Genomic DNA, 13802 nt, shown 5'->3' on the forward strand with positions numbered 1-13802 from the left:
TATATAAATGTGTTCTGGTTTATTTTCCCTAGCTACAAGTCCTGTTCCAGCAATATAGAAGAAAAGAAAAAGTACAGCGATCGGTTAAAATTCTGTGTATTGGAACTTTTGCAAATGTTGAGGTTTCAAGAACGTAAATTTCTGTAGCAGCTTTAAATGGATCTGTATTTCAAATTTTATTCTTTATTAATTTTAATTTTTAGATTGAAATCCATCCATGTAGACGACATGGGAACTCCTTAAAAGAGGAAACTAATGAGACCCAACTTAAGGATTTTACAATTTCTTTTTATAATTTTTAAATTAAAAATTATATATGAGTAGTGGTCGTGCAAGAGAGTCAAATAGAAGACAAGTGTTATCACAAAACATTTTTTTTGCAAATTAAACTCTAAATACAATTGAATTTTGATGACAAAATATCTTTTAATCAACTTGCACCCAAATTTTTTTGATTTTTTTTTCTCCATTACACTTTAATACTGCATACCTTTTGAGGAAAAACATAATTTGATCAAGGGAGTTAGATCGGACTCGAATGTTTTTTACTAAAGGATTTCATTTTTTCGAAATTGTAGATCAACTGTGCTTCTTGTACCAGGTTAGTCAAACCACTAAAAACACAATTTTCATTATTATTAAAACCTTTCACTTAAGCTGTTTATAAAAAATCATAAAAGTATGCCACACTAAAAGTTTTTACGGTAATATTTCAAATACCTTAGAAATGTTTTTCGTTTTGCTTATATTTCTGTGAAATGAATATTTGTATATCAATTATAAGTTGTGAAAAACGAAAAAATCTTAAATAAATCTTTTTGTTTTTTTACTTTTATTTGGATTTGAATATTAAATCGTGAGTACCAGTGTTCTTTGGTGATTTTTTCCTCTTCTCCCCTGGGCCGAACATACAATGAAGTAAAGCTCAGCCTGGGAAGTGACCTTCAAACTGAAACGAGCCTCAAATTCGGCTCGTCGGTTGGATCTTTTGTGATCAAGGCCTGCCTCAAATCGTCAGGAAGGGTTTAACCAGACCTGACTCCGTCGTTCCTAGGCCCTCCCCCCCAAAGGATCGGGTCTCGGTCTGTACATTTTCTCGCCTGCCTCTAACTACTTGGTGGTTGGGTTTCAACTAACCACACGAATCAGGAGTAGTCGACCTGTGTTTGTTCAAGACTACAAATTTACCGGTACAGTTACATTACACTAAGTCGCTAATGACTTTAATTGTTGATGCGACTGTAATAAAAGTGTAACAAAAAGAAATACTAATTAAAATAAAAGAATGTAGGTAATTAAAATAAGAAAAGGTAATTAAATAAGAATGTAGCTAATTAAAATAAAAGAATGATGTGAAGCGCAGGAAATTTGTGTATGCGGAATGAAGATACATGAGGGTGATCCATGTAAAGACCCTCCAGTCTGCATTAATTGTAAAGGGCACCATAACTGTCGATCCAGGAACTGCCCAGTATACAAATCAGAAACAGCCATTCAGGAGGTTAAAACGCTTCAAAAAGTCAGCTACCCTGAAGCGAAGAAGATTGTAAACCTACGTACACCTAGACCATCGACTACATACGCAGAAGCAGCTGCTGCTCCCCCCACACCTAAAATCAACGTGGAGCAGTTGCTTAATACGATGGCACCAAGTCTCGCAACAATGATAGAAAGAATCATCGATTCCAAGATCGAGTCGACTCATCAGATACAACAAAGTAAGCATGAGAAGGCTCATTCCCGGACTGACGTCGCCGACAGAAGACCCGTACCAGCGCAGTTTAAAAAACCGGAAAAATCTTCGATTATAACTCCAGCAATAGACGTAATGAAGAAAAATCTTGATTTATCCGACAACGATCTAAAGATCACCCCGACGATGAGTCATATAGCTAAGGATACTGTGACAAGAGTACAGGAAAAATCTGCGTCAACCAAAATGGAGGTGCAAGTAACTATCGAAAAAGCACCAGACACACACGATATTAAAACCGTACCTACAGAGGCCCCAAAAGCTCAGAGAACTGTGGCGAGAGCATCTGTATCAGCCGGCCCAAGCACGGCCTTAGACATTGAATCAAGTTCATCAGCCGCCGAAAGTGCATCGGTTGCAAGTTTAGACTGCAACGATGCTCACAGCACTATTGAAGCTTTCATCACCTGATGTAAGCCGGCGAACGTCATTGGCGTCAGAAAGAGAAGACGATGCCATGTCCGAAGCCTCAGACACTCTGTCGTCGGAAGTTGAGGCCGTTCGCAGAATGGAAAAACGTAAGAAAGGATGGCCGAAAGGAAAGCCTAGGCGGTAATTTGTTGGATTTTAAATTAGAAGAAAAAATCTTATGTACAGGGAGCGGGAGAAATAACTCCCCAGTTTAAAGGGCTAATAAAAAAATACGTAATAGATTTTAGTCAAACTTTTATTACACCATAATAAGAATTATCATTGCCATTTATTGTATATCTAAATAATTAAAAATAATATCATTTAAATGGCGACCGTCATTGTCTATACACGACTGAAGCCTCACTCTCGTCGTCATCTCTTGTGGAATTTCCGCGATTTCGTCTCGGATAGCAGCTTTGAGTTCGACGGTTGTCCTCGGTTTGTTTTTGTAGACTTTACTCTTTAAGTAGCCCCATAGAAAGAAGTCACAAGCACCAAGATCGGGTGAACGAGCTGGCCACGGCATGTTACCTCGCAGTGAGATTAAACGCCCTGGAAACATTTGTCTTAGGACTTCCATAGATTGTCTTGCTGTGTGAGCGGTTGTACCATCCTCTTGATACCGTACAACACGATTTCTAATTTCATTCGGTTTAGACTTCAGGAAGTTGTTTAGCATGTGTACATAACGTTGAGACGTAACTGTTCACCCTTCCTCCTCAAAAAAATACGGGCCTATGATTCCAAAGTCTGCTACTGCACACCAAACTGTAATATCTTGGCTATGGAGAGGTCGCTCGTGCAGTTATCTAGGATTATTTTCTACCCGATAACTAAAATTTTGCTTATTGACATAACCTGATAAATGAAAATGCGCTTCGTCAGATGAGAGTAAGACTGCATTGTTTGGAACATTTTCAAGGATAGCGTGACAAGATGCAATACGACTGGCCCGATCACGTTCACTAAGTTCCTGCACAACCATTATTTTGTACGGGTTGAAGTGCAGGTCTTGGTGTAAAATTCTTCTCGCTGTTCGATCAGATATTCCAAAGCTGGCAGCGTGCCTACGGGCTGGACGCCTTGGAGATCGTGTAACTGTTTGCTGGAGTAGTTGAACGTTCTGTGGAGTTCGAACGCTGCGAGGTCTACCTGGCGGTGGTTTTTTCATAGCCGAGCTCGTAACTCTAAAATTTCTAACCCGTGTTAGAACGGTTTTCCTGTCAGGGATTGCACCGTGTCGACTTATCCCGAAGTGTGTACGAAATAATCCCTGAGTACAGATTACAGAATCACCATTTTTAAAATAAGTTTCGATTACGAACGCACGATGTTCACCGCTCCACTCCATGTTAGCGACTGAAAATTGCAACACCAGACCTGCACTATGGAACCAGTCCGGACCCGCCTAATACCACTAGCGCTGAGCTACGACGGTGGCAAATTCGGGAGTTATTTCTGCCGCAATCTTTATAATGAAAAATAAAATGTTTGATAAAATCCAACAGGCAATGACTGCGTTAAAAAATTGACTCGAGTAACTGAAGGTTTTAATAGTAATAATAATAATAATAATAAGAATCAATAATTTATATTTAATAACAATATTCGAAATTATTAACTTCATGTCAGCAAATATTGTTCGATTTTTGCATCATAAAATCCGAATAGTAATAACAATTACGATTTTTATCTTAATTGAATAATGTTACTTATTAACTTAATTTTATTGTATTACTTCCATTTTAACACTCTTTTGAGCATAAGGGAGAGCTGGATATTTTTGCGAACTTTTGTCGAACTTTTTAATTTACAATTGATTTTATTCTTCAGTAATTCAATTTTTCTCTATGTATATACACCTATTCGTTAATTTTAATTCTATTAAAGTGTAATTGGAATATGATTTAGACAATTATTTTCAAACATTTTATTTTGCTTACTGTAAATAATAAGTACAAATATTAATAACACATTTATTTAAATTGAACAGCGTTCTTTCTCGCTGTTCTTTCTCGTTTGGTTTGTTTTTTTTAATACGTGTTATAAATGAGATAATTTGAATATATTCTGTGAACTAAATTAATCAGGTCAATTCAAGCTCCACAATCTCATACGCGCTGACATTAACATACATGTTTATAAAAAATAAAAAGTCCGACAAAAATGTTTATTAAACTCGTTAATATTTCATTAAAATGTTGTATACTGAAACAATTATAACAAGTTTTAAAATTAAACGGTTCAATAAACTTAAGTTGTGTATATAATGCAATGTGACCGCAACAACATGATAACTGATATATACATAATAACTTTACCATGGGTTTCATAACAATTGAACGTGGCAAAATAAAATAAGAAAGTTATCTAGTAAAAATACGATACTGAAAATTAAAAAAACCACGAACAAAAAAAAGAAAATCAAACACAAAGACTTTCGTTTTATTTTAAATGTAACTAATTACTTTTCTACTTTTTATTATTATTAAAAAAAACAAAAAAAAAACTAGAGTTTGCTAAATCAATCATGTCAAAAGGAAAAAAAATATTGAGAATAATTCTTATACAAAAGGTTGATTTTACACGTTTTATGAAATTTTTTTTTTTTGCCTTCATTCATTTGACTGGTTTGATGCAGCTCTCCAAGATTCCCTATCTAGTGCTATTCGTTTCATTTCAGTATACCCTCTAGCATCCTACATCCCTAACAATTTGTTTTACGTATTCCAAACGTGGCCTGCCTACACAATTTTTCCCTTCTACCTGTCCTTCCAATATTAAAGCGACTATTCCAGGATGCCTTAGTATGTGGCCTATAAGTCTGTCTCTTCTTTTAATTATATTTTCCAAACGCTTCTTTCTTCATCTATTTGCCGCAATACCTCTTCATTTGTCACTTTATCCACCCGTCTGATACTCCGATCGTCCAAGTTTGACTTCCATATAAAGCGACACTCCAAATATATACTTTAAAAAATCTTTTCCTGACACTTAAATTAATTTTTGATGTAAACAAATTATATTTCTTACTGAAGGCTCGTTTAGCTTGTGCCATTCGGCATTTTATATCGCTCCTGCTTCGTCCGTCTTTAGTAATTCTACTTCCCAAATAACAAAATTCTTCTACCTCCATAATCTTTTCTCCTCCTATTTTCACATTCAGCGGTCCATCTTTGTCATTTCTACTACATTTCATTACTTTTGTTTTGTTCTTGTTTATTTTCATGCGATAGTTCTTGCGTAGGGCTTCATCTATGCCGTTCATTGTTTCTTCTAAATCCTTTTTACTCTCGGCTAGAATTACTATATCATCGGCAAATCGTAGCATCTTTATATTTTCACCTTGTACTGTTACTCCGAATCTAAATTGTTCTTTAACATCATTAACTGCTGGTTCCATGTAAAAATTAAAAAGTAACGGAGACAGGGAACATCCTTGTCGGACTCCCTTTCTTATTACGGCTTCTTTCTTATGTTCTTCGATTGTTATTGTTGCTGTTTGGTTCCTGTACATGTTAGCAATTGTTCTTCTATCTCTGTATTTGAACCCTAAATTTTTTTAAATGCTGATCATTTTATTCCAGTCTACGTTATCGAATGCCTTTTCTAGGTCTATAAACGCCAAGTTTGTTGGTTTGTTTTTCTTTAATCTTCCTTCTACTATGGATCTGAGGCCTAAAATTGCTTCCCTTGTCCCTATACTTTTCCTGAAACCAAATTGGTCTTCTCCTAACACTTCCTCCACTCTCCTCTCAATTCTTCTGTATAGAATTCTAGTTAAGATTTTTGATGCGTGACTAGATAAACTAATTGTTCTGTATTCTTCACATTTATCTGCCCCTGCTTTCTTTGGTATCATTACTATAACACTTTTTTTGAAGTCTGATGGAAATTCCCCTTTTTGATAAATATTACACATTATGAAATACATGTAAAAATGTCAACAAATTATGTCACAAGTTTACAATTTTCAAGAAAAAAATGTTATTAAAATATTTATGAATTAACTAAAATAATTAAGGTAATTAATAATTGCAATATTGATTATAAAAATATAATTCTATAAATTAAATTTCCACTTACCAACAATTTAAAAAGTGTAAATCCTAGTACTTTAGGAGCTGTTACTCCATCTTCAGGGATTTTTTAATTGATGTTAATTTAAATTCAAATCAATAATCGTTATACCGTTATGTTCATAACAAATTAATTTAAAAACGATAATTTATACAATTATATTAACATAAACGGTGCCAAATGCTTAGTAAATTAAAAATATAATTAATTTTCATTTTCATAAAAATGAAAATAATATAATCTTAAAAATGTCATTGTTGATTTTTTGGATTATTTACTTGTTTTTCTTTCGATAGAAAGGGTAAAATAAATTTCTTGTTTTGTACTGTCAGCCCTAGTCTGTCTCATAGCTTTTCTTGCATGTGCAGCGCAAGAGGTACAAGTCGTTAATCTCTTTTGCTTATCTATAGTAATGATATTCACCATGCTAGCAGTAATTATGAACATGTCACATGTACAAGTGAACTTCTCCAATATTTCATAACGCTTGACTTGCTGATATGAAACATTATAATTGGCTAAATGATGTAGGAAACAGAAAAAAACATTTCATTTCTTATTTTCCTTTTTTCAGGCCTGGCATGGAATGCTTCTTGATTTGAGAATGATTTTGTCAATGTCAGCGACGGACATTTATTTCATTTCAGGTCCTCTATTACACTTAATTTTTTGGTTATGATAATAACATACGTAATGTACGTTACGTAACATATATTCATCGTTTTTCTCTTTTCTGTAAATATTTTTATAATGCCGAATAATACCAAATTTAGCTACGAATTAGCTTTAATTTAATGAAATAAATTTTTTTTCCCGAGTGTTTGATTCTGTTTAAACGCAATTTTTGATTCACGTGACAAATCTAAACAATATTTTCAAACATTTTGTTTCTTAATGATGGGAATATAGAATTTCCCGATATTTTAACAAATTTGTGTCATTTTTCACAATAAAAAAGCTTAAGATTTTATTTAGTATATATTATTCGGTAAAAGTAATATTTATGGAGTTATTTATGATTAAAAGATTTTAATCATAATTAATGCCTACCAGTTAAGAATTTTCAAATATAAAATGTTAAAATATATTTATGATCTGAAAATATTGTTCTTTTAATAAATTTAATTAATATAACTCATTTCGTTCTTACTGTATAAATTTCTCCTGAAAAATCACAATGAAGGAAAATAAAGCCAGATGAAATAGGTGATTTGTAAACAAATTGAGTTGATACTGTTTTAGTGAAAACGTTTACTTAATTAAATTATTGTATTTAATTCCAGGTTAAATTTATTCCAATTATGAATACAGTAATACAAATTAATATTTTTAATTGTGTTATTACCGTAAACAGAAAGAAATTACAGGTTCCCAAAAATACAGTAACCTATTTTAAACGAACAACATTTCTTGTTTAGAACAGATTGACATATCACTTTGTTCAGTAGGACTAAACCCAGTTCTGAAGTTCAAATCCTAGTAAAGGCCTTTATACCGATTTGAATACCGGTGTTCTTTATTGTTTGAGTTTCAATTGACCTAACATCTCAGGAGGAATGCTCGACCTGAGACAGTGCAAGACTACAACACTTTACTATATGCCGTACGGTGGTGCAAGAGGCTAAACAGGAAAGAGAGAAAGAGAGACTGTACTGTTGTGTTAAAACTCCATCTCTAATTGTAGCCAAACAAAACAACAGTGATGCGATACTCCACGAATATGAACTTCGCCTTGTCGATTTGTAGGTTTTCATATTTTGATTATGGGGATTTGAAAGTCTGCTCTTTCTCTACTCAAAGGCGATTAAACAGATTTCTTCTGTGCCTAATATCTCATGACTCAGATCAATATACCCGTTTGTGTTCGATGCAACTCCCAAGTACACCGCATCTTTGTAGATAGTACCGTTATGCGGCATTGCATAGAAAATTTAAATTAGGGGCTAACTTCCGAAATATCTTAGGAAAAAAAGAGACGATGCTATCGATTTCTTAAGAACAACATTCTTTTATATTGAAATATTTCATTTTTATTATAATTTTCTTCAGTTATTTATGCAACTTGGCTTATGGCAGATGGTAAATTTATAGTTTTAATTAAGGTTATTAATGTAATATTTCACTGTGGTATTAGTTTGCTTTACGCATACGTCATAGGCGTTTTCCATTTAAACTCAATTTTTTTGTTATTGGGTTTTAGTTTCTAATTAAAATGTCATTTTAAGCATTAGTCCGGGCGCTGATGACTACACTTCATTGAGCGCCCAGAAACGTCTGTGTCTGGATTCCAATAAATTCAGTTGTTATATCATAAATAAAATGAAATAATTAATTTTTAACAAGCAACAAATTTATTCTATTTAACATATAATCCGTAATTAAGGAATTAGTATAAAAAAAATAAAAATTTAATATGAAGATTGTGTTTTAACATAAAATTGCAGGGTTGTATACGTTTCTAGTTGATTGCTTTACAGCGGTTGAATAAGGTGCTTCTAGTGTTAGCGTGAAGCAAGCGCATATTTACATATAAATTAAGAGCATTTGTATATGCAAATTTAAGTACACGAATGAGTAATAGTCGGTGAATCCGTGAATAGTAAAACGGACTGAGTGATACGTCACAGGATTCACTGATTATTTAATTTAAATACGTACTTTAAAAATATCATCTGAGAAAATGATTAAATGTCTACATCAGTTAACAGTGAATAATTTCCTACATTAACACCCATTATTTTTAATTGAAACCATATCAATTTAATTTAAGATTTCTTAAAATACTAAATAAATTTATCATGATTTTACGTATAAAGATGAATAAAAAATATGACATTTAAAAGATACGTTATATAAATCGTATGTGGTAAACCGAAGGTTCATCAAACACGTTTTCCATTAATAAAATTATTCTGGCATAAAATTTAAGAGAAAAAGAATAAAATATATATTTAATGTATTCTTTTTTCAAATAATGTAAAAAATTTGTTTCATAATAATCGTAAAAAATGGAGAGGATGGTCTTATTTTCCTATTCCCTTTTTTCGGTTAACTGTACAGTTTTATTTCACTATAAATAAGTAGTGCTTTTAATGTACGTAGGGTTTGGAACTGGCTAAAATATTATTTAGGAGAAAAATAGAAGATTGGTTGACATCTTACAAATTTTAGTATTCCATTTGAAAAAATTACTGACGTCATGCCCAAGATTATATTTTTGGTATATATAAGTGATCTTAATAGAATATATAAATGATATTTCAGATTATTCAGTAATAATAATAGTAATATTGCCACTAAAATGCCTTCTTACCACCGCTACACGGGCAAAAGGGGCAGGTAGCAGCAGGAACAAGAAGAAACAGCAACAGCGTAACGCCAAAGAACTGCATATGAATCTAACTCGTTATGAGGAAATATATATTGAGATGGTGTCGTAGAAAAGCTGAATAAACCTTTATTCACTTTGAACAAGTTTCTCAACAAAGAATTTTAAATATATTTATCATTCTGAAAGAAGTCACTCAACTCTGCTCCAGTAAATTTTCTGCTATTTTTTTACACCTCTTGTTAGATACTACAGTTTGCTATTTTCAAATAACCAGTAAACAGAAATTTGTAACAGCTCTTCTAGAACCCGCATAAAAAGACTGAAATTCTGGTTGTAACCGTGAAGGCTGATATTTTCAAAATCATTTTAAGATTCTGCTCCAGTAAATTTTCTACTATTTTTTTACACCTCTTGTTAGATACTACAGTTTGATATTTTCGAATAACCAGTAGACAGAAATTTGTAACATCTCTTCTAGAACCCGTATAAAAAGACTGAAATTCTGGTTGTAACCGTAAAGCCTGATATTTTAAAAATCATTTTAAGATTCTGCTACGATTAAGAGACTTCCATTATCATTTTAAGATCATGGAAGTCTCTCCTGGTTCACAACAGAGATAGTTGAAGCAAGCCTTGCAATTTCTACCGCAACCAAGAAAGAAATAGTAATAAGATGTGTGATAAACAGTAATGAATTATAGCAATAATAATAACTTCATCTTTTAAGCTTTTTTGACATTAAAAGGAAAAAAACTTTAGGTTAAAGAACTGGTTTAGGGTCGTCAAAATTACCGTAAATACTAGAAACGTCTTTTTACACAACTGCCCAGAAAGGAGTGTAGTATACTTAGAGCGTATGTATCAGGTTGTCAAAAAAATATTGAGCTTTTGCAGGTCAAAATTGACAAGACATTTATTGTTATTGGAAAATAATATTATGAAACCATATATGCATCATTTTTTTCGATGAACTGTCATTTTTCCAGCAACACTATAACTCCGCTATTGCACTTCTATGGTTTCTGGTCAAAAAATTATGACACGTGGTATTCACAGGCCCCTTTTAAAACTATCTTAACACCATTCAGGGCGTTCTTCACAGGCCGAAACATGATAGTCTGATGGTGCCAGGTCCGAGCTATATGGTGAACGCATTAAAACTTCCCAGTCAAGTTCTCTCAATTACCGATGGGTAATTAAAGATATATATAGGGTCTGGCGTTGTCAGCGTGGTACGTCACACCCTTTCTGTTGAAAGTTCAGGTCATCTTTTGAATTAGTAGGCGCAATCGCGCTAATAGTCGACAGTGCAGGTCTGTGTATATCGTTCTGCATGGCGACAGCAGCTCGTAATGCATGATGCCTTTCCAATCCCACAAATTCAAATTAAAACCTTCGTGGGCGTCAGTGTGGGCTTTCGAACAGACTCTGGAACTTTTCCTCGCTATACGACTAACTTACTCGTGTATTATTGTCGTAGGTTATCCACTTTTCATGACTTCGATCAACTGCTTCTTAAAAATGGCTCGATTTCTTTTCGCATATTGCAATTCGATATAAATACATTTTTCTGAGTCAGAACATGTGGTAACCAAACGTCGGGTCTCTTTTTGCAACCAGTTTTTTTTTCAAATTGTTTAACACCGTTTGGTGAAGAATGTTTAGGTCATTGGCGGCCTCATGATTGCCTACATCTGCCTCGACTTTTGCCAGAATATCATTCACTTTTTCTATGATTGGTCGCCCACTGAGAGAAGCATCTTGGAAATCGAAATTTCCAGAACGAAAAATGACTGAACCAACTTTTTCCTGTTGCTTTTGATAACGTATCTTGCACATAAACAGCACACATTTCTTCACAGGTCTGCGCAGCATTTGCGCATTCCAAGATGGCCGACCACCGCTATCTTGAATTCGTTACTTCATTCCATGATGGCGGATTGTACGTCATCTTTGATTTTGACGCCGTACTCCTATTTCCGTACTACTAGTGACAGGTATCAACTGCACTCTACAGAGATTCCAAGGCATCTGTACGCTGGATGGTGTTTAATTGTAAATTTATCGTTAAATGTGTAATTTTGAACAGACTCAGGCCAACCACTCCTGAGATGTGTGGTTTATTGTACCCAACCACTGAAGTACATCAGTATCCATAGTCTACCATTCAAATTTATATGAAAGCAACTGACTTTACAAAGACTCGAACCTTAGAACTGTCGAGTTTGAAAACCTGCGATGAGAAGTTTAACCGCTAGACTAACCCGACACTAAACTAAATATAAATATCTCAGTAATTAAAAAAAATATTCAGCTACAAAACTTTCATTTTTACATTTTTACGCTGTAAATTTCACCAAAAATCATACAATAACAACACATTCAATCAACATTTTGCATTTATTATTAGTTTAAATTACGTTGAAAGATTTTGTCTATCAATCAATAGAAGTTTCGATTATCTAACATTGCTACTGTTCTAGAATGTTTACATACAGAAGAATAGCAAAGGCTTAAATAAAGTTTCAGTAATAAGAAAAATGAATTATTCACGAAATTTAACAAATGGTATTTCCTCAAAACAATCTATTTCTCGGTATGAAACCACCACGCCTTACTTAGTTGGCCCCTAGCGGAACAATTAAATAAAATTTAAATGTAAATTGTAGGATTGTAACAATTAATTTAAAAACACAGAAAAAAATTGACGTAAAAAACCTGTTTATAAGCTATTTTTATAGTCACGTCTAACTAAAAATCATGACCGTTTATTATTTTTCACATCTAGTTTAAAAAAGGTGTCTGCAATATTTCCTAAATAAGACCTTAATAGTGAAACGTTTAAAGAAATTTTAACAAACTCTAAAACGATCCTAAACTGGATCCTTTAAAACGATCCAGTTTTGTATGAGACTATTATCTAGGGTGCAAAATTTAACAAGTTATATTAAATTGAATGAAGTTTTAAAATCTATTTTTTTAGTTGAAGAAATCATATATTGATCTAGATTAATTTATAGATTTGTTAAAGAGGGTTGTGCGGTCACATTCTATGACTTGATTTTGTTTTTTAAAAGTCTTAAAGAAAAAACAAGCTGAAAGCAGAAGAATTATTCTTCTATTTTCCAGGATTTTCTTTATTTTGTTATAAATTTCCATGTAGCACACAAAGTCATTAGAATACAAAAATATTTAAGATGTCTTTAATTATTAAAAGTTAATTCTTAATTTGCACGAGTAATAGATTGTTTTCCTTTACGTCTTCTTTCAGCTCCTTGGCTGAATCATTTCAAGTAAAATCTAAATAGTTCTGATTTCCTATTTTTACAACTTGTAATGACAAACATTTTCAAGTTTCTCCAGAACACACGACTAGGTTTTTTAATGACTTGTAAATTTACAAGGAAATTATTTTAATCTACATTTGATTTTATTTTTTTTTTCTATTTCCATCCGTGATTTCCATCCGTGTAATTTGGACTACAGTTACTGAGTTGAAAATAGGAAAATTTATTGGAAAGGTTTAAGACCTACCGTAAATCAAACGAATATTCGTAAATAGGAAGTCTTTCTGTTCGCAGATTTTGAACATATGGGTGCAAAGGAATGCATAGTAAAATAATACGTAAAAATAGTCTATTAGAAACAAAATAAAACATGATTAAATGAAGAAGGGAAAATTAAGTTTGATTATTTGAAAAATAAAAATTAAATAATTATTATTAAAAGGGAACAAATTAAATGTTAATAGTTATCAAAATAAAAACTAAAATTTCTGTTGATTATAAAAACAAAAAAAATTATCTTATGTATTTTTTTTGTTTCTATAATCAATGAAATCATTAGGATAATGAAAAAGAAATCAGCAGTAAAAAGGAAGCAAAATAAATAATAAAAAAGAATTTAAGTGAATTCTTTGTGTACACAACTCTGCTTTTATATTTCAATAAAAAGAACAATTCTCTAAAACAGTGACTGTGTTATTTAATAAGAATAAAGACTTTAACGTTAAAGAAAAAACAGTAAAAAGTTTCATTTTAGCAAAGTTTCTATTACAGTGCCCTTCTAGCAATTATTTAAAAAATAAAATTAATGTTTTTACATTATTATTACTATTATCCCGTAGAATAGTAAAATTTATATCCAGAACTGTAATTTCGGATAAACAATGAATTAACAGTTTAATATAATTAGTAATCAAGCATATAATTAAAAAAAAGTTAA

The 13802-nt window shown here is 32.4% G+C and overlaps 1 protein-coding gene across 4 annotated transcripts in view; it reads left to right on the forward strand.

Annotated features, from left to right (window-relative positions):
• The window catches only part of rdgC (retinal degeneration C), a 968675-nt gene that overhangs the window by 921859 nt on the left and 33014 nt on the right, over window positions 1–13802 (forward strand). The window contains exon 15 of one of the 4 annotated variants that reach the window (XM_075358275.1): window positions 33–104. The exons of the other annotated variants lie outside the window; for them this stretch is intronic. Coding sequence (XP_075214390.1) covers window positions 33–58 — 26 coding nt within the window. The 3' untranslated portion in view covers window positions 59–104. Of the gene's footprint in view, window positions 1–32; window positions 105–13802 lie in introns of those variants that run through there. 4 annotated transcript variants of the gene reach the window in all.

Source organism: Lycorma delicatula, chromosome 2, assembly GCF_047948215.1.
Source record: "Lycorma delicatula isolate Av1 chromosome 2, ASM4794821v1, whole genome shotgun sequence".
Lineage (NCBI taxonomy): Eukaryota > Metazoa > Arthropoda > Insecta > Hemiptera > Fulgoridae > Lycorma > Lycorma delicatula.